The sequence below is a fragment of the Balaenoptera acutorostrata genome, chromosome X (assembly GCF_949987535.1).
Source record: "Balaenoptera acutorostrata chromosome X, mBalAcu1.1, whole genome shotgun sequence".
NCBI classification, from domain to species: domain Eukaryota; kingdom Metazoa; phylum Chordata; class Mammalia; order Artiodactyla; family Balaenopteridae; genus Balaenoptera; species Balaenoptera acutorostrata.
The window spans coordinates 247,500-267,059 of record NC_080085.1 but is presented as its reverse complement, the minus strand read 5'-3'; the positions used below and the strand labels follow the sequence as shown (position 1 = coordinate 267,059).

The 19,560-nt window shown below is 55.4% G+C and overlaps 1 protein-coding gene across 1 annotated transcript in view; it reads left to right on the top strand.

The window, feature by feature from the left end:
- The first annotated feature begins 5,871 nt into the window (after window positions 1-5,871).
- Window positions 5,872-19,560, top strand: part of PPP2R3B (protein phosphatase 2 regulatory subunit B''beta) — a 63,258-nt gene continuing 49,569 nt past the window's right edge. The window contains exon 1 of the mRNA XM_057539153.1: window positions 5,872-6,972. Coding sequence (XP_057395136.1) covers window positions 6,640-6,972 — 333 coding nt within the window. The 5' untranslated portion in view covers window positions 5,872-6,639. The remainder of the gene's footprint in view (window positions 6,973-19,560) is intronic.

Below are 19,560 nucleotides of genomic sequence, written 5' to 3'. Positions count from 1 at the left end.
GATCGAACCCGAACCCCCTGCAATGGAAGCACGGCGTCCTGACCAGGAGAATTTTAATAAAGAGACAGAAATTATGAAGAGGAAACAAGAAGAAGCAGTCTTTTCTCTGCTTCTGAGTTCTTTGCTGCTTTTTGGACAGGTGAGGTTTCCAGGCAATAGTCATGGCTACCGTTCACGATGTCTCATGTTCCCAAGACCCCTCCCCAGCCCACCCTTTCACCTGTTACGGGCTGAACCATGTCCTCGAAATTCCTATGTTGAAGTCCTGACCCCAGAATGGGGCTGTATTTGGAGATGGGGTCTTCAAAGACGTGATGAAGGTAAAATGAAGTCTCTAGGGTGGGTCCTGATCCCATAGGACTTCTGTCCTTATAAGAAGAGGAGATCAGGACACAGACACACACAGAGGGACGACCACGTGAGGACACAGGGAGGAGAGGGCCGTCTACACCCCCAGGAGAGAGGCCTCGGGAGGGACCAGCCCTGCTGACACCTGGATCTCAGAATCCAGCCTCCAGGACTCGGAGAAGTACATGTCTGTTGTTTAAGCCCCAGCTGTGCTACTTCCTTATGGCAGCCCCAGGAAACTAACACCAGTGGTAAAAGGGACTTCGCAGATGTCATGAAATCAACGGTGTTGAGATGGGAGGTGATCCTGGATTATCTGGGTGGCCCCAATGTCACCACAAGGGTCCTTTTTGGAGGAGGCAGCGGGAAATTTGAAGGCAGAAGAGGTGAAGGCTGTGCGACTACAGAAACAGAGATTGGAGTGATGAGCTTTGAGGATGGAGCAAGGGGCCATGGGCCCAGGAAGGCAGCTGTCTCCAGAAGCTGGAAAAGACACAGCACAGATTCTCCCCTGGAGACCCCAGAAGGAACCAGCCCTTGACTGCAGCCCAGTGAGACTGATTTTGGACTTCTGACCTCCACAACCATGAGAGAGGACATTTGGGTTCTTTTTAACCACTGATTTTGTGGCTTTTTGTTATAGCCGACCTAGGCAACTAATGCACCCGCTAAAATCCCTTACAGCCTTGGAATCGTTGTCTAGATTCCCATGCCTGTAACTCATCTTCCTCCTCACTGTCAGAGTTAAAGGCCTCAGACATACTGGATCATTTCAATCCCTGCCTTTTGTGTTTCAATGGTCTGCCTTTTGTGTATCAGGCAGTTAGTGGTGTGTAATGACCATCCCCAAACTCTGTGGTCACAATAACAATCATTTCTTCTCCCTTGTGCATCTGTATCCATGGCTGGGAGTTGGCTGATGTGGGCTGGCCCTTCTCTCTAAACTCAGTGACAGGGATTCTGGGCTCTTTCTCAGAGTCCCCCACCCCCAATTTGCCCACTCTAGTTCTTTCAGAGGTCTTCACAAAGGGAATCAAACCTGCATTAGGTCTTTTCTCCAAGGTTGTGTTATAGTGGACACACTTCTGATTGGATGAAAGAAAATGGATTCAATTTCTAACCCTGCAATTTGGAGGCTTGCCCTTATTCTCTGTAAAATTCTGGTGGCAAACTGGCCCATTCTTTTCTTTTCTTTCATGTAGAAACTGATGGAATGCAGTTGGTCACAACCAGCCTGCAGTCTTGTTTTCAGATGGTTTCCCAGAGCTGCTGGTGTACAAGGCACATGTTTTGCCTCCCAGGTTAATGCAAGTCATGGTTTTACCAACTATCCCACCATAACTTAACGTGATCACTATGTTTCCTCATGGTTTTACCAACTACCCCACCATAACTTAACATGATCACTATTTTTCCAGCCTCCTAATTTAAGGTATTTGTGCATGAAAACGTCCAAAGTCTCTGCCTGGCACAGAAGCCCTTCACGACAGACCCTCAAACAATGGTTCTAGCTTCAATTCTTGTGTGTTCTTTCCATGCAGACTGCTTTCCACTATTAATCATCCTTAACAACTCTGCTTAAATAGCGCTCCCCCCGACCCCCCGCAAGCCTGTCCTGTCTCCCCACGTTCACTTTTCTATCATCCTTCTGCATCATACCGTATAATTGAACGTTGAATTATCTAATTAAATAATTCCCCTCTCCCACCCCATTCCGCTACCGGATCTCCGAGATCACGAATTGTTTTATTTATCTATGTCCTCAGGCGTGTCGCACACACTCAGACGACCCAATACTAACCCGTTTAATTATGCTGCGTCCCAGCATAACAAATAAATTGTTAGTAAATTAAAAGACAAGGGACTGATAGAGGCGGGCGAGCTGATGTCATGAACTTACAGCGGATCACAACCATTACAGTTGACAGCTGGACAAATACAACAAAAAATGGGGCAGGGTCAAAGGTCATTTAGAGGATGGGGTCCTGAGCCAGCATTTAGAACTGGGATGTTGAATCAAGACCACCAGTGGATGTCTGGAAAGTTTCGTTATAAATAGTACAAAACCATGCACATACTCAACTTCTATAAAACTCTTTCTTGTGGATAAAAGGGCAGATTATACGCACACTCCCCAATTTTTTTTTTTTTTTTTTTTTAGTTTTTATTGGAGTACAGTTGATGTACAATGTTGTGTTAGTTTCAGGTATACAGCAAAGTGAATCGGTTATATATATACAGTCTTTTTTTTTCATATTCTTTTCCCATATAGGCCATGACAGAGTACTGAGTTCCCTGTGCTATACAGTAGGTTCTTATTAGTTATCTATTTTATGTATAGTAGTGTGTGTATGTCAATCCCAATCTCCCAATTTATCCCTCCCTTTTCCAATCTTTAAAAAAATTTTTTTTTAAAGTTTTAGCATTTGAGATTTTTCAGTTCTCTTTAGTTTGGTTAGAACTGCTATGAATTCGTTTCATTTTTCCTCTTTTGTTCAACATTCTTATTCTTTGAAAGCTTATCAAAATGGGTGCTAACAAAAAAATTTTTTTTCTTTAATTATCAGGTCCATATCGCATTTTACCTAAAATGCTACTACTTATATAGGAAACATTCAATGGATTTCCCCCTCCTTTTTGTCCTGGCTGCAGGAAAACCTTAGCACATAAGGAATGCTGAAAAAATGTTCAAAGGCCATTTGATCCCCGGTTCTGAGTCTGAAAACCTTTCCCCGAAACCACTTTGCTTTCAACGGAGGAAAACTCGGGGGCACTGCGTCCGGGGCTTGTCTGAGTCCCACAGGTTAGAGGGTGCAGGGGTGAGCGAGGTTCACAGGAAGCAAATGGTTCCTCGACGATCAGGGAATGTGCAGTATTGCCGTAATGGGATGTGTCTGCGGGGGCTGCCCCACAGTGATGGGATGCACCAGCTGCTTCCTCCACTTTCACATTGTCTGAAAGGGAGTCTTATCCAGCAACAAACCAAGGCTGAAAAGGAAATCAGTCGGGAATAAAGCAAAGCCAATAAAGACAAGGAAGGGAAAAGACAGAGATGGAAAAGACACGCCAATCAGAAAAGAGCCTCCACACTGTACTTGACGTAACTCCCCGTTAAGCACTTTGAGAGGAAGTCACTTGAAATCAAACACATGCACCCTCATGGCTGTTCAGGAGTCCGTTTTCAAGAGAAAGACAAAAACCAAAAAGAAAAAAAAGAAAGAAAGAAAGGGAGGGAGGGAGCGAGGGAGGAAGGAATAGAGGGAGATGGAAGGAGACAAAGAAAGGAAGAAAGGAAGGAGGGAAGAAAGAGGAAACTCAGGTGGAACAGCCTTGGCAGATAAAAACTTGATCACTCCGACTTCTAGCTGCACAGGACACGTATATTTGGAGCTCAGGGTCAGCCCAGGACCAGTGAGACTGACCACATAGGACACTCTGTCCAGGGCGTCTTCATGCCTCACGCCTGAGTGTGCAAGCAACCACCCGACCTGGGCTCTGGTGACAGGCAGGTGTGACTCAGAGCCACAGGATGTTCTGAGCGCCTGCCTTTCCGAGCAGCTCCACCTGGGGCTCTGAGTTGATGGCCACAGAGGGACCTGGGCTCCCGTGGACGAAGGAAGGACTGCCCTCCCTCCCACTCCCCTGGATAAGCTCCGCCCTCCCACATGGGGAGCATGCGCAGTGCATGCCCTCCCACAGTGGGGCCTCTGGAATCTTCCTCTCCACGTGCACGCTCTCCACCCCCACACCCCCCACCCTCTGCCCTGAGACCTCCGCCACCCCTGGAAGGCGGTTGCAGCCAGCAGCGCTTCCATTCCTGCCATCAGCAGAGTCCTGCCTCTGTTCAGGGGTGGGCGGTGCAGGCCCCTCTGGCCTCTGCCCCGCCGGCCTCTTGCCGCACAGCACCTCTCTGTCCCCTGCGGCGGGATCCACCGCACAGACTGAAGGAGGTTCTGTTTCCTTCACGGAGTTTGTTGCTGTCCTGTTGGCAGACGCACAGACCTTTCCTTAGGCTCCGCCGAGCCCCAGGGTATAAAGCCGTCTTGTGCAGGGACTCAAAAAGACCATTTCCCCCCAAAACCACATGGATGAATGGCAGCTCGTTTACAGACCCCGAGTGAAAAGCACATTTGTTCTTGGACAAGATGTCTGTGTGTGATAAACTCAGAGACGTGTATTAATATTTACTTCTCTCCAGAAGTGACAGCCTGTGTACACAAGCATTAGCTTCCCAATGAATAGAAAGAACCACACAGAATTCCTGCGTTATGGCCCTGTCCTGACCCAGGATACTCGGATTTTTATCTTCAAGCCATATCAGTAAACAAAGGATATTGCATCCATCAAGCCCTCAGCCACTGCAGGCACCCTGGACTGTGCACCCTGGGGGGACTCAGGATGGAGAAAACCAGGATACTGGTCCCAGGTAGCTAAGGTGCATATCAAAGGAGTGACTTCCTATCTTTAGCATCTTCCCATCCTTAGAAAAGTGCTAAATTCATTAACTTGAGATGTCTGTTTTTCTTTCATTATAGAAAAGTGCTAAATTCATTAACTTGAGATGTCTGTTTTTCTTTCATTAACAGTAACCTTCCAACTATCTTATTTTTTGTTGCAAAAAAGGCCTCTGTACCCTGGCTCCTCCCTGACCTCTTGGAAGAAGTCCCTCAGAGCCATCTGAGAGGGTACCTCCCTGGCTTAAGTCCTCAGCAAGTCCACAGAATCAAACATAATTCTCAACTCTTAGGCTGTGCATTTTTCTTCAGTCAGGAAACACAAACGAAGTTTGAAATCATTGTAGGCACACAATAAACCCATAGTTTAAGAGTTATTTAGTAAGTCTAGCTATACTTATACTCCTGAGAAATAGGAGAGCCCGGCTCATAAGACCTCGAAACTACCTCCTAAAAGAGAGCAAACCCAAGTGAAAACTCATAATGTTAAGAGAAAAAAAACAATTTAGAAAAAAGATCAAGGCATTAAAAAAAAAAGAGGTGCATGTGTGCTGTGTGGATGATTTATCGACACTATTAAAAGGATAAACTGAAATAAGCTAGTCATGGGGCCAAAGTCATTTAAGTAATTACTTCCACTTCCATCAGAATAGATTTATTATTTTTGCAATTACAAAAGCAGTTCATTCTCAGCCTGAAAGGCCAGCTTTAAAGCAGTTGCACGCCTCCAAGCCGTCACTATCATCATTTAACAAATTTTACATAACCGCGACCATTGCGGTCTGAAGGGGCCCGTTTTATCTAAAAACTGCATTTCCCCGCAATCGCCGCCACGCCCGCCTCCCGCTCGCTCCCGCAGCGCGCGTGCTCGCTCCCGCGGTCGGCGGGCACGCCCTGCGCATGCTCCTCCCCTGTACCACGCCCTCTCCGCGCACAATGCCCGGCCTCCGACTAGCTCCCGGCGGGCACGCACGCTCATGCTCGACCGGCAGGCCTCCCGAGCGCCGCCACTACGGCATGCACTGCGCATGCCCAACAGACCGCCCGACTACCCCCGCCCATCCCGGCGAGATCGCACCGCGCATGCTTGCACTTCCGCGGACATACGGGCACGTCGCTGGTGCGGGCCGCACCCCAGGAAAGCCTAAAAGCTGAAAGACGTGGGGTGGGGTGCCCGCCATCCCCCGCCCCCGTCCGCACTCCAGCTCCTGAGCGCCCTCCTGCCCACCGAAGCGCCCCGGCACAGCCGCGGCTGGAGTCGTGGGCGCCGACGGGCGGCGCCGTGATGACGCCACGCGTCACGGTGACGCACGACATAGGCGACCTGCTTTGGGAGCGCAGCCGGCGCGCCCGTTTTGAAGCTGCCCTGAGCTGGGCGGGCCCCGCCGCGGTCCGGCCTTCCGCCTCCGCCGGGCCCCCCAGTCCGCGCAGCCCCTGGGCGGGGCGCCGCCCTACCCCGACCCATGACCCCGGGCCCGCGACGCCCGCCGGGCCGTTGACTCCACGCGAGACCCCGGGCCCGCCACGCCCGCCGGGCCGTTGACTGCACACCAGACCCCGGGCCCGCCACGCCCGCCGGGCCGTTGACTCCACGCCAGACCCCGGGCCCGCCACGCCCGCCGGGCCGCTGCCTCCTCACCGGGCCCCGGACCCGCGACGCCCGCTGGGCCGGCCGCCTTCACCCGGGACCACGGGTCCGGGACCCCCGTGGGGCTCGTCCCCTTTGGCGGCCGTCGCCTACTACGCGGAGGTCCATTCAGGTCGGACTTCGGTCCCGGCTCCAGGCACCTGTGCAGGAGGAAGGCGTCCCCCTGGAAGGAGGGTCCGAGCCCCGGAGATGCCGCCCGGCAAAGTCCTGCAGCCCGTCCTGAAGATGAAGGTGGACGAGCTCTTCCTGTGCTGGCTCAGCGAGTCCAGCACGCAGGCGATGCTCCAAGACTGCTTGCAGAGGATCAAGATGCCCGGGGGGCCCGAGGGGGTCGCGGGAGACGCAGGGCAGCCCGGGCCCCCGTTCGCAGCCCCGGCCCTCGCCTGCAGGCCGCGCGGGTTGGATGGCCCGGGGGCGCCCAGCCCGTCCCCCGCGTCCACCGCTCTCCCCCTGGGAGCCGCCTCTAGTGCCCGGAGTGGACCACCTGTTCGAGGGCCTCGTCGATCCGCAGGGACGAGAGTAGTAAGTTACTCTTCCTTCTCCTAACGCCTGCGGAGGTAACTCGGGTCGCCTACCGACGTGTAGCTGAGGGTGGTCGAAGATGCCGGAGGAATGTCAGGCGTGAAAGCGCTTGCACATCTAGTCTCTTTCCCCTGCCAAGAAAGTCTCGCACACAGAAAAATGTTGTCTTTGACAGATTCCCAAGTTGGTCGTCATTCTGGAGTTTGTTTCCGGTTGGTTTTAGTTATCCATGTCTCAGCTTCTATTCTGCCTAGCTTCTGAACCTAGAGGTTTTATGCCTCATTTATCTACAATAAGGACAGCTGGACAGCAGTATATTTAATTTTTAAAAAAAGGTGCTTTTTGATATTTAATACTGTGTCGGTTAAAAGTAATAAAGCGCCTCCAGGTGCTATGGGAAAACGTATGGTTGGTGCATATCGTACCCCTAGCGTACGCCTAAGCCTGAAGGAGTGCGCCTGTTCCATTGGGACTTGCTGGTAACATTTACGGTTTTCCGGTTGAGCCCGCATCCATCCCATCAACAGCACTGAGCGTATCAGGAGGAGGGACTTCCCCCATCACTTAGTCTGCTGGTTTCCCAGCCACGAAGGGGAGAGTGAGAGGTGGATGTCAGTCCAGAAGGAACTCGTCTGGTTCCAAGTGATTGGAGGGTGTCTGACATGTTCTCACGGAGCAAGGATATTTTCCAGAAAGTGAGCCTCCAAGGAGGATGGGAGGTAGACCCAGAGGCAGCTTGGGAGACCCTGTAGAAACGCCCCGAAGGAGGCTTATCTGGATCTGCAGGAACGTGTGTCCTGGGACCCATCCCTGAGTCTGACCGTCTGCAGTGCCCCCACTGACCTGCAGAACCACAGTGGTCCAGAACGCCTGCCTGAGCCCCCATTGAACTGAGGAGGTGGGTACGTGAGGGGGGCCAGGGCTCTCTCAGCAAGCCCCCTCTAGCAGTGACAGCCCCCCGCCCGTCCTCCCCCAGGTGCTCTTCCTCCCTGGGATCCCTCAGGTCTTCTGTGGGGAGCTCCCCACTTTGTCACTAAGTGTGCTCCGGTGACATGGGGTCCGGTGACCCCACGACCTGGTGTGAGTCCCCGTAGGTCTGGAAATGTCTACCAAAGGTCAGCTCGTGCGAGGAGGGGGACTTGGATGCACGTGAAGAGAATGTGTTTCTGCGCAGCAGGTAGGAAGTCACAGACGAGTGGAAGTTAAGTTCCGTAGGTGTTCACAGCGGGGAGAGGCCACTCCTCTCCGTCTGGAGGGATGGGGCGTGGAGGAAGTGAGCTGTGGGACTAGGGGGTACCCTGAATTAGGGGAGGGCGCCTGCGGGGCGGAGGGGACGTGGCGGGGGGGGGGCTATGTTCCAAGTGTGAGGACCACATGTTTATGCTCAGAGACCAGAGCTGTCGCACAGCGGGCTGCTGCGTCTGGGCCGCGCCAGCCGGATTCGGATTGAGCCAGAAGCAGAGCTCAGGGCTGGGTAATCTCTCTGCCTCTGTGGCCGGCTGCTGGGCTTCCCGAGGGCAGCGACACGGCGGGAGTGGTGTTTCCCCAAGACCACGTTATTGCATTGCCCTGCGCTACATGGGGCCGCAGAGAGATGAGCTTCTGCCTGGAGGGGTGGGGCGTGGCCTGGGTGGCGTGGCCAGGATGGAAAGGGGGTGAATGAAAGGAAGTGCTGACGGAGGTGGGGTGAGATTGAAGACCCTTCCTCTGGTCTGTGGTTTCCATGACCAGATAGAGCAAGTCAGCATGAGAAACCGGTTTTGAGGGAAAACAGAATGACTTTCTCTAAGTCGTCCCAAGAGTTTTCAAAAAGTGATGACGGACCTTGTCTGGTACTTGAAGGTGACTTTAAACACGTCTCAATGTATTTGGAATTTATGGCGTGCTTCACTTGGATTTCAAGAAGGGAGTAACCCAAAAGGATGTTTGTCATTCTGACAAAATGATAAGAGCTCTTTTGCCCCAAGAAATGGATAATTAATTTCAGAAAAACGTTCATACATAAAGTGCTATGAGAAAAGTTCTGAACCTTTTTTTCTTTAAGAACTAATAGGAAGCGAGTCAGACTCATGTGAGGCCCTCACCCATGGGAGCGGTGGGAAGGAGGCTGGGTCCTGACCCTCCACGCAGAGCCCAGGACACCTCAGAGTCCTGGGAGTGACAGGCAACAATCCACCCTCCCCCATCCTGGGGACCAGGTGTCTGAGGTCAAGGTGTCCCAGGGCTGTGCTCCCTCCAGAGGCTCCAGGGAGGGTCCTTCCTGCCTCTTCCAGCTTCTGGGGGCTCCAGGCGTCCCTGGGCTTGTGGCCGCCTCCCTCCCGTCTCTGCCTCTTGTCTTCACGGGGCTTCTCCTCTGTGTCTGGGTCTCTCGCCTTCTGTGTTTAGAAGGACCCTGTCATTGGATGTAGGGCCACCCTCCTCCAGGAGGACCTCATCTCAGACCCTTCACTGCATCCCATCTGCAGAGATCCCGTTTCCTAATAAGGCCCTGTTCTGAGGTTCCAGTGAACATGAATGTTTGTCGCACGGTTCTGCCCCTCCACTGGGCACTGGTCCCTCCCCCTTCGCCGCTGTACCTCCTCTCCCATCGCCATGGGAAGCGGAGGGCTGTTTTATCTCTCTGCCGCCTGCTGCGTCCCGGGTGCCTGGACACACTCAGACCTCCACGGCGGGTTTGCTGAGGGGTGCGCGTGCCGGCTGATCCCCCAGCCCGGCAACAGCCGAGCCCCTCCCCGAGTGTGGAAGCAGAGGTGTCAGGGAAAGGGGGGCGGGCTTGTTCTTAACCCTTGATTTTTGAAAAGTCCAGTTTGTGGGGGGTTAGTTTACATACAGCGAATGGTGCCTCTAGGTGTGCGGGACGGTCGTCACACTTGCATGTGAACACGCCAAGGAGCAGAGCGCTGCCCGCCCCCAGGGCCCCGCACCCCTTGTCCGCGCCGCAGGCAGCCACTCCCGCTGCCAGGATCTGTCTGAGGTGCGGCGGGCCCTGCTTCCCTCCCCCTGCCGAGTAGGATCCCGTTGCGTGGATGGAGCACAGCCTGATTGTCACGTGAGCACTGGGGGCCCCGCGAGCTGTCTCTGCGTGTGCTTCTCATGAATGAAGCTGCTGAGAACCCCGCGTGGACAGCTGTTTGCATCTCTCTCGGATGAATGACCTCGGAGTGGAGTTGCTGGGCTGTGCGCTGTGTGTGTGTTTAACTTAAAAAACAAAAAAACTGAAAAGCCTCCAAAGCCCCTACACTGATCTGAGGCAGGTGTCACGTCCCATTTCCCCAGCCGTGCGTGCGGGTCCTCGTCCACGCCTCCCCGGCACTGGCTGTCCTTAGACTTGTACTTCAGCCGTCCTGGCGGGCGTGTTGTGTGTCATGGTTTTATCTGCATTTCCCTGTTTTCTGGTGACGGCGAGCCTCTTTTCAGGACTTATCAGCCGTTGTGCACCGTCTGTCCAAATCTTCTGCCCATTTTGAAAACTGGGTATTTCTCTGTCATTGAGTTGTAAGGGCTCTTTATGTAGAATCTGGATGCAGCTCCTTTATGAGACACATGTTTTCACATATTTCTCTTCAGTCTGTGGCCCATTTTGTCATTTGTTTAACATGTGTTTTGAAAGCTTAACATGTGTTTTGAAAGCAAAAGCTGTTTTTTGATTCTTTCAATTTTATTCTTTTATGGTTCTTATTTATTACATCTGATCTACGAAATATGTGCCTATCCCAAGCTCTCAGGGTTATCTGCTCTTTTCCTTCTGAAAGCTTCCCGGTTTTCACTTTTGCATTTAAACTTCTGATCCATTTCACGTAAGTTTCTGCATGTGGTGTAAGATATCCAGGTACACAGCAGTTTTGAAGTCTCTCCTTTTCCCATTGAGTTGCGTTGTCTGAAATCAATTGGCTGTATGCGCCTGGGTCTATTTTCTCATCCCTAACCCACTGATCTGTGTTTGTGTTCTCACTCTGGGGCGCTTTGTAGACTAACATGTGGAAAGTGGGTGGTGTATGGCCAACTCTGTTCTTTTAAAACAGCTCTGGCTATGCTGACATTCGCATTTCCACCTAACACTGAGAATCAGCTTATGAACTTGTACAAAAAAGCCTGTTGGAATTGTGATTGGGATTGCATTGAATCTGTAGATCAATTGGGTGTAACTGATACCCAGAAACAGTTAAGTTTTCCAGCCCATGAGCCCTAGATGTTTTTCGATTTACTTACATGTCCCATAATTTCTCTCAGCAATGTTGTGTGCATACAGGTGTCACGCCTCCTTGGTTAAATTTATCATCATCTATTTAGATCTTTCTCTGCAGCCGTTTTGTAGTTTTGGGGGTATCCAGTTAACCGTTGATTCCCTCAGGACGTGCGACCATGTTCTAGGTTAGAAGTGCGTTCCTTGGAGACTCACTCGTGTGTATGTGCAGATGCGTGTACACACAGCAGGCACGTGTGTTTACTTTGACGCGTCCTTAGATTTTCCTGCAGATGTGTTGGAGACAGAAAGGACCTGGAAGTCCTCGCAGCAGAAGGTCAGGATCCTGAGAGCGTTTCTGACGGGAGCCTTGAGTTTGCCCGGTGACCGTGACTTCACAGAGGGGCTGAGCTTGGCCACGTTCCAGTCTGTGGATCTCTTAGTGAAGAACGATTTCTGGTTTTCATAGTTGGCATCAACGAGAATCTCTGTGCAGGAAGGAGGGGAAATACTGAGAACTTTTTATCGCTGGTCAAGAGTTTGCCACATTGAAGTGGCACGAACCTAGACGCCCTCCGTTCTCTTCCTGACGAGTGGAACCAGGAGGTTTCTCGGGATCACGTGGTGGGGGGTGTGTGAGTGCTCTTGTCCTGTCCTCCCGGGCCTCCCACACAGGGCCCTGCACCCGCAGCCTGCATGTGCCCGCCAAGGGCACCTCGCTCTGGTACCCGGCGTCCACCTGGGTGCTGCCTGGGCCGCCACTCCTGTGCCCGAGTGGCCACAGAGCGGGCTGCGTGAGGAGCCTGAGGGGCCTCAGATGCAGATTGGCCACAGCCCACTCCCCAGCGATGGTGGGTATCGCCTCACCCCCAAGTCCTCAGCTCCCCCAAAGCTGCCTGTGGGCCCCCCGTGGACCAGCTTCCCCAGGCCTTGTCCAGGCTGCTGGGCCGAAAGGGGCCGACTTGAGGCTCGGCCACTGGATGGTCACTGAGGCCCGGGGTGGGGGGGACACTACATGGCAGAACCCCGTCCAGGGGAGCCCTGGTTCAGAGGTGTGCTTCGGGAGCCCTGGCTCAGTCCTGGCAGTTCAGTCCTGGTTCAGGGCCCTGGCTCAGTCCTGTTTTAGTCCTGGCTCAGGAGGGTGCCAGAGCTAGAGCCGGGGAGCGTCTCCATGGGTTCCCCATAGAGCAGGTACCTTCAACCTGCGTCTTTATCCCCGGGGCCCCACAAAGGCAGAACACGGCCATCACGTTGCCCCGTGTTGGATGGGGCCTTTGAAGGGGGCTTGTAGGGGGGCAGAATCAGGGCCCTCCCCACCCCAGAGGACTCACCTGCGGAGTCGCCGGTAGTGTGTGCCTGCGGGGGGGCCCTCGTGGCGGCGCCTCGGAGCCCAGGGCCTCAGGAGCCGGGTTGGTGACTGTCTAGGGCAGAGCTGTGTACCACCCCTCACCCCTGTTGGTGACGGAATTGCCTAGGATTTACGCTTGTTTCTTTGGAGGTGACAGAATTGCCTAGGATTTACGCTTGTTTCTTTGGAGCATTCGTTTTCTCAGCACTAGGCAGTACTGTGCGGGCCTCAGGTCAGCGCCAGACTCGGGGGGTCTTTCCGAGCCTTGAAGGGCAGTGTGGGAGCAGGTCCACAGCAGAGAGCGCTGTAGGAGCCTCTGTGAGTGTTGTGACCTGGTGACCTGCTTGGCGGAGCCGATGACATCCTTCAGGAGGGCCCTGGGGACGGATGGATGAAGGGACAGATGAGACGGTCTTCGGGGCAGGTGGGCCGTGGATGGGAGGGTGCTGAGGCTGGATGGACGTGTGGGTGTCCTGGGGACAGGCGGACAGGCGGAAGGGAGGCCTGTGAAAACCGTTGCTGACCCCTTTCCAGAATTCCAGTTTCGGGGGCTGCGGTGGTGGTGGAATCTGCGTGTCTACCCCGTTCCCGGGTCTGCTGCTGGGAGCCCCTGGGAGGACCCGTGCTCGGAGCAGTGGAGACAGTCAGTGCAGGGGACGGGGGGGGGCTCTGAGGAGGCACTTCGGACCCCGCAGCAGGACCGGGGCCGTGCCGTCTACACAGTCTTCACCTTGGCCCGGAAGCGGCGTCGCCGTGGGAAGCGCGGCTGGAGGGGCCGGCGCGCGTGACTGCGGCGGGAGCTGGGCCCACGTGCGCGCGCGTGCGCCGCCTCCGGTCCGCGCGGTTAGGACGGGACCGGGGCTGCCAGCCCGCGTCGCGTCGGCTCCCTGCGGGGAAACTGCGGAGCAGGGGCCCTGGGCGCTCGGAGCCGCTGTGCTCACACCACGGGCGGGCCTGCCGGGGGTCACGGCGGAGGCGGCCGTGCTTTCGGAAGTAGGTCCGTGGTGCTCCCATGGGTCGTGTCTGTCCGAGCGACCCGGTGCCGTTTCTGGAGCCTGTGCTTTTCAGGACCAGGTGGAAGTTGAGCTGCCGGTGCCCCGAGACCAGCTCCCAGCACAGAGCCCGGGGGCCGGTGAGTGTGTCGGTCTTCGGCCACAGCACCGCTGCTCACCCGGCGGCCGCGTGCGCCGCGTTTCTGGTTATTGCAGCTGGGGGAGGGGCCCCGGCCTCTGGGGTGGCGACCAGGGCTGCCCCCCAACCGCCCCCACCCCCACCCCCTCCCACTCCCCCCACCCTCCCCCCCCCACCCCGCAGACGGTCGTCCAGCCCCCGCCTCTCCGCCGTGCGCACAGCGCCGAGGCCGAGGTCTGCTCGGGAGGCCCGCTGGCCGGTCCCGTCACGATGTCCCCTCCTTGCCCCGGGCTGCAGTGTCCTGACGAGCACAGAGCCAGCGGACCCTGTGGTGGGTCAGAGGTCAGACCCCGCTGTCCCGGCTCCCTGTTCGCCTGCTCTAATCAGCGTGGTTAGGCTCGGGTGTCCAGGAGGGCGCGGTCCCACAGGAAGCCTGTCCACGCAGACGTGTTCCAAGGGTCCGCTTGCGTGCTGAAGAGCACTTCGTATCCCCACGCGGGCTGCTGGCACGAACGCGTGTGTAATTAGACCGGGATGAAAGGAGGTTTCGGGAGCGCCGTGGACCGGAGTCTTCTGGGCAGAGTTCGCGCGTCAGGGGCCGGGTGCGACTGTGCCGGGTCCCCCCAGGGGAAGGCGGCAGGGTCCCCGTGGATGCGCCCCCGCCCCCGCCGGGGCCAGAGTGCTGGTTGTCTCGCGTGTGGGGGGTCGGGGGCAGCATTCGGGCCTGGGAGCGGCTCCCGGGCTGTGCTGCGCGTCCTGCCAGCTTGACCACCCGCCGTGCACCTCTTCGTCCCCAGGAGCCGCCTGCTTCCCGTCTGTCTGCGCTGCAGCCCCGGGGAGGTGGGGCGGGGCCTTCCCTGCGCCTTGCCTCTTGCAGGTGCCCCATCAGTGGTCCTGGAAGAAGGAAGCACCTTTGCAAGGCTGTGCTGGAAGGGAGAGTGAGGACGCGTGGTGCACGGGTCCCTGAGGATCCCCGGGGCCCCAGGAGAAGGGACGCAGGGCGGCCCTGGAGGACGCTTGCTGGGGAGGATGGCGGAGCTCTGGGGGTGGCACCAGCACCCGGGGGGCACCCGGGCGGGGGTCAGAGGCAACGGGACGGGGCTCCTCACGATACAGAGGACAGGGGCTGAGGGGAGGGTCCGGGGGCTGCACGAGGAGGTGGGTGCAGGGTCTCCAGGAGGACGTGGGTGCGGGTGGTCTCCATGAGGAGGTGGGGGGCTGCCTGTGGCTGACAGGGGTCCTCTCAGGCCTGCAGCTGCAGCGCTCTGTTGCCGCCCTGGGTGGAGGTGCTGGCTGACTGTGACCTGGGCTTCTCCAACCGCTGTGGAGTGGCTGGGAAGTGCTGTTCCCCGTGTGTCAGCCGCGTCTCCGCTTTGAAGTGGGGTGGCCTGGTGTCGGTAGCGTCCTGTGCTGGAGGGTGCTGCAGGTCACCGGGCTGTGCAGCGGTGCGGCAGACCGTCCAGGGCGGTGCTGTAGTGTCCCTCTGGCTGGCCGAGAGTGGATGGCTTAGTTTTGGAGATGCGGTGCCTTCCCATTTAGGGTTCCAAGGACGTGAAAAGTTGTGCACAAACCCTCTCCCGCCTTAGCCACCCCCTGAGGCAGCCAGGGCTCTCAGCAACGTCCATAGCAGTCCGAGGTCTCCTCTGCAACTGCAGGCGGACTTTTGCCAGCTGCGTTCACGTGTCCTTCATCCCATAAAGCTCACCGAGTTCAAGCGCGTGCTTCTGCACCTCGTCTCCTTGCTGAGCACTGCTCCCTGAGCGGGGGTGCCTTGTGGGGTGTCTGCTGGACCCTGGGCCTGTCCCGGGCTTTGCGCTCACGGGTACTCGTGTGAGCACATTCGCGTGTGACTCCTCGTGAGGACCGTGTCTTCGCTCACCTTAGGGACGGGCCGAAGGAGGAATCGCTGGGTTTTACGGCACGTGTGCCTTCTGCTGTCTGAGAGACTGTCAAATTGCCTTCCAAAGGGGCCGCGCGGGGGGTGTTCCCGCCCCATCCTGACCAGCCCTGGGTATCGCCAGGCCTCTGACCTGCCCCGTTCTGGAATGTGGGCCTCTGGGGCACCTCTGCGGCTTTATCTGCCTTTCCCTGGTGACGGTGATGTTGGGCTTTTGGTCCTCACACATCTTCTTTGCTGAAGTGTCCGTTCAGATCCTCTACCATTTTCCCCACTGGGTCGTTGGTTTTCTCATTCAGTTGGTAAGTCCTGTGTGTTTGCTGGATACAACTCCTTTATCACGTACAGGATTTGCAAATTGTCTTCCTAGTCAATGACTTCTCTTATGTTCCATTTCTTCTACCTCTTTTATCAAGATATAATTGACACGCAGCACTTCATAAGTTTAAGGTGTACAGCGTAATGATTAGACTCACGTAATCGTGAAATGCTGACCACGATAAGTATAGTTCATTATCTCATACAGATACATTAAAGATATATAAAAAAAGATACTTTTTCTTTTGTTGTGATGAGAACTCTTAGGATTTACTCTTAACAACTTCCATATATAGTGGTGTTAATTATCTTTACCATGTTGTACATTACATCCCTAGTACACATGTATCCCTTAACTGGAAGTTTGTATCTTTTGACCTCCTTCATCCAATTCCCTCCTCACACGCGCACTTCTTCTAGTAAGGAATCTGATCTCTTTTTGTTTTGAAGTATAATTGACCTATAAAACTATGTTCTTGTAACACAAGATAGTGATTTGGTGTTTCTGTACATTTCAATAAATCTAGTAATGATATGTCACCGTACAAAGACGTTACATAATTACTGTTTCCCACGCTGTACATTTATACCCTTGACTCATTTATTTTGCAACTGGAAGTCTGTATCTCAGTCTCCTTCACCTTCTCTTATATTCTTATTAGTGTTTTCTGAAGCAAAAAGTTTTTAATTTTGATGAGGTCCAATTTATTACTTATTTGATGTTCCCAAAAGTATAATCCATAATCTAAACAATCTTTGTCAAACCCCAGGGCAGATAGGTTTTCTCCTGTGTCTCCTCTAGAACTTTTCCAAATTTCGCTTTTACGCTTAGACTTGTGGCCTCTTTCGAGTTAATTTCGGTGTGTGGTCTGAGGTGAGTTTCGGAGTGTGCTTCTTGTGCGCGATTACTCAACTGCTGCAGCGTGGCTTTCTGAAATGATTTCCCGTTGAATGGTGCCGGCGCCTTTGCCGGAAGTCCCGTGTCCGCAGGTGTCTGGGTTGGTTCCTGGACCCTCTGTCCCGCGCCTGTGGGCACCTGTGTGCGCACTGCAGGTCTCTGTGCAGGTCGCCCCGCGTTCTGGTGACCTGAAACCAGCACCCCGCCCCGGTGCACGACTGTTGGGATGGCTTTTCTGGGTGCTTTTTGCTTCCGTGGACTTTTAGAGTCATGGTGCCAAGTTCTACACAAAACGGCGGCTGAGGTTTGGCTCAAGGCCGCGTGGTCTGCAGACCCTGTGGGGCAGTGGCCGCCCGGCAGTGCGGGTCCCCCGTCATGGAGGCGCCCGTCCCTGTCCGCGGGGTTTCTGGCTGGGTGGGCAGGTCTTACGGCTCCTCCCCTAGACGAGTTCCTGGGGCGTTTGTTGCTTGTGGTGCTGCCGTGAGTGGAACTGTCTTCCCGTCACCTCCGCGTGCTCTCTTCCGACGGCCGTGCACTTGAGTCCCCACCCTGTGAAGTCGCTGACCCGCTGATCAGTTCTGCGGTCAGTAGATGCTCGAGGACCCTGCACCAGGGTCGTGTTGGCGTGAGGGACAGCTGTCCCGCATCACCCCTCCCGGCCGGCGTGCCTGGGACTCTCCTTCCTGCCCGACACTTCAGCTGGGGTCTCGGGGCCTGGTCAGGGGTCAGCGCTGAGAGCGGAGCTGCTCGATTGGTCCCGGCTCAGCCAGCAAGCATCCCGTCTTCCTCAGGATGACATAGATACAGGTGTTCTCATGACGCCTTTCGCAGGTTGAGGAAGCTTCCTCAGGATGACATAGATACAGGTGTTCTCATAACGCCCTTCGCAGGTTGAGGAAGCGACCCTGTATATTTAGTTGGTTGGGAACTGTTAACATGAATGGGTGTTGAATCTTGTCCAGTTCTTTATGATCACGTGATATTTTCTCACTTGATCTGTGGGTGTTAACCAGCCTTGCTTCCTTGGATGAATCCACTGATCCCAGCTGATGCTCTCACACGTTGCTGGGCTCTGAGGGCTCCCGTGTTGTGAGATCAGTGTGTCTGTGGTCGGGGGGCACCCGTCTCCCGTCTTCTGTGTGATTTCCTTGGCGGTGGTGTCAGGGCGATGCTGGCCTCCCAAGAGCAGCTAGGAATGGTTACTCCTTGCTCTGTTTTCTGTAAGAGTGTTCAATATCAGTATCATTTCCTCCTTAAAATGCTCTGTAGAATCTAGGCAGGGGGTGAATCTGGTCTCCATTCCTCTTTTGTCTGGAAGCAGAAGTTTCACCGTCCCTGTTGAAAGATACCTCCCTGGGTGTCGAGTCCCAGCCCACAGAGCCCGTGTGAACAAACGTCAGATCCTTCCCATCCTACAGACCACACGCTGTCGTCACAGAGCAGCGTAGACATCAGCGTTGTCAGATAAGTCCAGAAACTTAAGAACAGACTTCCAGAAAACTCCTTTGCCAGAGGGGAAGCGCCGTGAGCTTTCTGAGATCGCTCAGACCACACGAGGAGGCTGGCACTTCCTCGTCTCTAGCCGCCTCCGTCTGGGGGCCTCGTGCGCACGTGGCCTGGCCGCCTCTGGGCCTTTGAGGAGCTGGGGCAGGAGATGGGCCAGGGCCGGGTTGACTCTGTAGCTGGGTTGCAGAGCTGATTGTCGGGAATCGTTATTTTATCTGAATCGACACTACATTGTGGACAGTACATCACGTCTTAGTTTTTCTGGCCAGCATTTGGCTCCGAGCTCAGAGAATCATGGGATGAGCAACGTGGGGAGGGGGTGCTGGTGGCAGGGATTGGCTGTTCTCTGCCGTCCCGGGGACTTCGGGCCTCCACGCAGCCCGGGGCCTCAGGGGTGCCCGTGGCCTGCTGCCAGCCCCAGGGTCTGCACCGCTGGAGTTGGGCGCCGTCCATACCGGGTGCGGCTAAGAGGAGTTTTCACGGGTGTTTTCCCAGCGAGGGGCCGCCCCCTGGGGCCCAGGGCTCTTTCTGTTCCTCGTGACAGTGTCTCCAGCCTGGCTGGGGGCTCAGGTTCCGGAGCACCAGGGCCTGGGCTGAAGGAGGGGAAAGAGAGCCGGTGATGCTGTGTCTGTATGTGCCGAGTGCCCGCGTGGTTCTGGACGCTGCCTCGGTGGGTGTGCTGCTCTCAGCGCAGTGGCCGCGGGGGGCAGATGTCCCCCGCCTGTGGGGCGCCCCGAGCCGTCAGTCCTGCGCAGGGTCAGCTGCCTTCCTGAGCCAGGCCCACTCCACCCTGTTTCCTCACCTGCTCCCTCCGTCCGGGGCTGTCCTGCGGGTGAGCCCTTGCTCGGGGGCAGAAACGTTACTGAAGGTTGCTGGGGGCCTCAGTCTCCCTCTCTCCTGAGCTACCTTTGAGCGTTGGAGGAGCCATGGATTGTTCCCCAGTTTACCTAGAAGTGGAGAAATGAGTAAAAGATTCCTTTTTTCTACTTGGATTAAATTTCTGGTTTGTAGCCAAATTGTAAGCTACCAGTGAGGGGTCTTGGGGACTCTCTCGGTGTCCTTTTCACGCACCCTCAGCCCTGCAGTTGATGCACGCCTACCAGCATCGCTACAGAAACTTAAACAGAAGAGTTGAGAGCTGACTTGGAAAGGCAGAGTCTGTATGGCCGGGAGGCCCTGCGGGCAGGGCCTGCCCAGGTGTGTAGTTCTGTGCTGCCCCACCTGCCCCTGTGCTCGTCTCTCACGCTCAGTGCAGCAGCGCCGGGCTTTGCTGTGAAGACTCAGCCCTGGGCTTAGCAGCCCCTGTG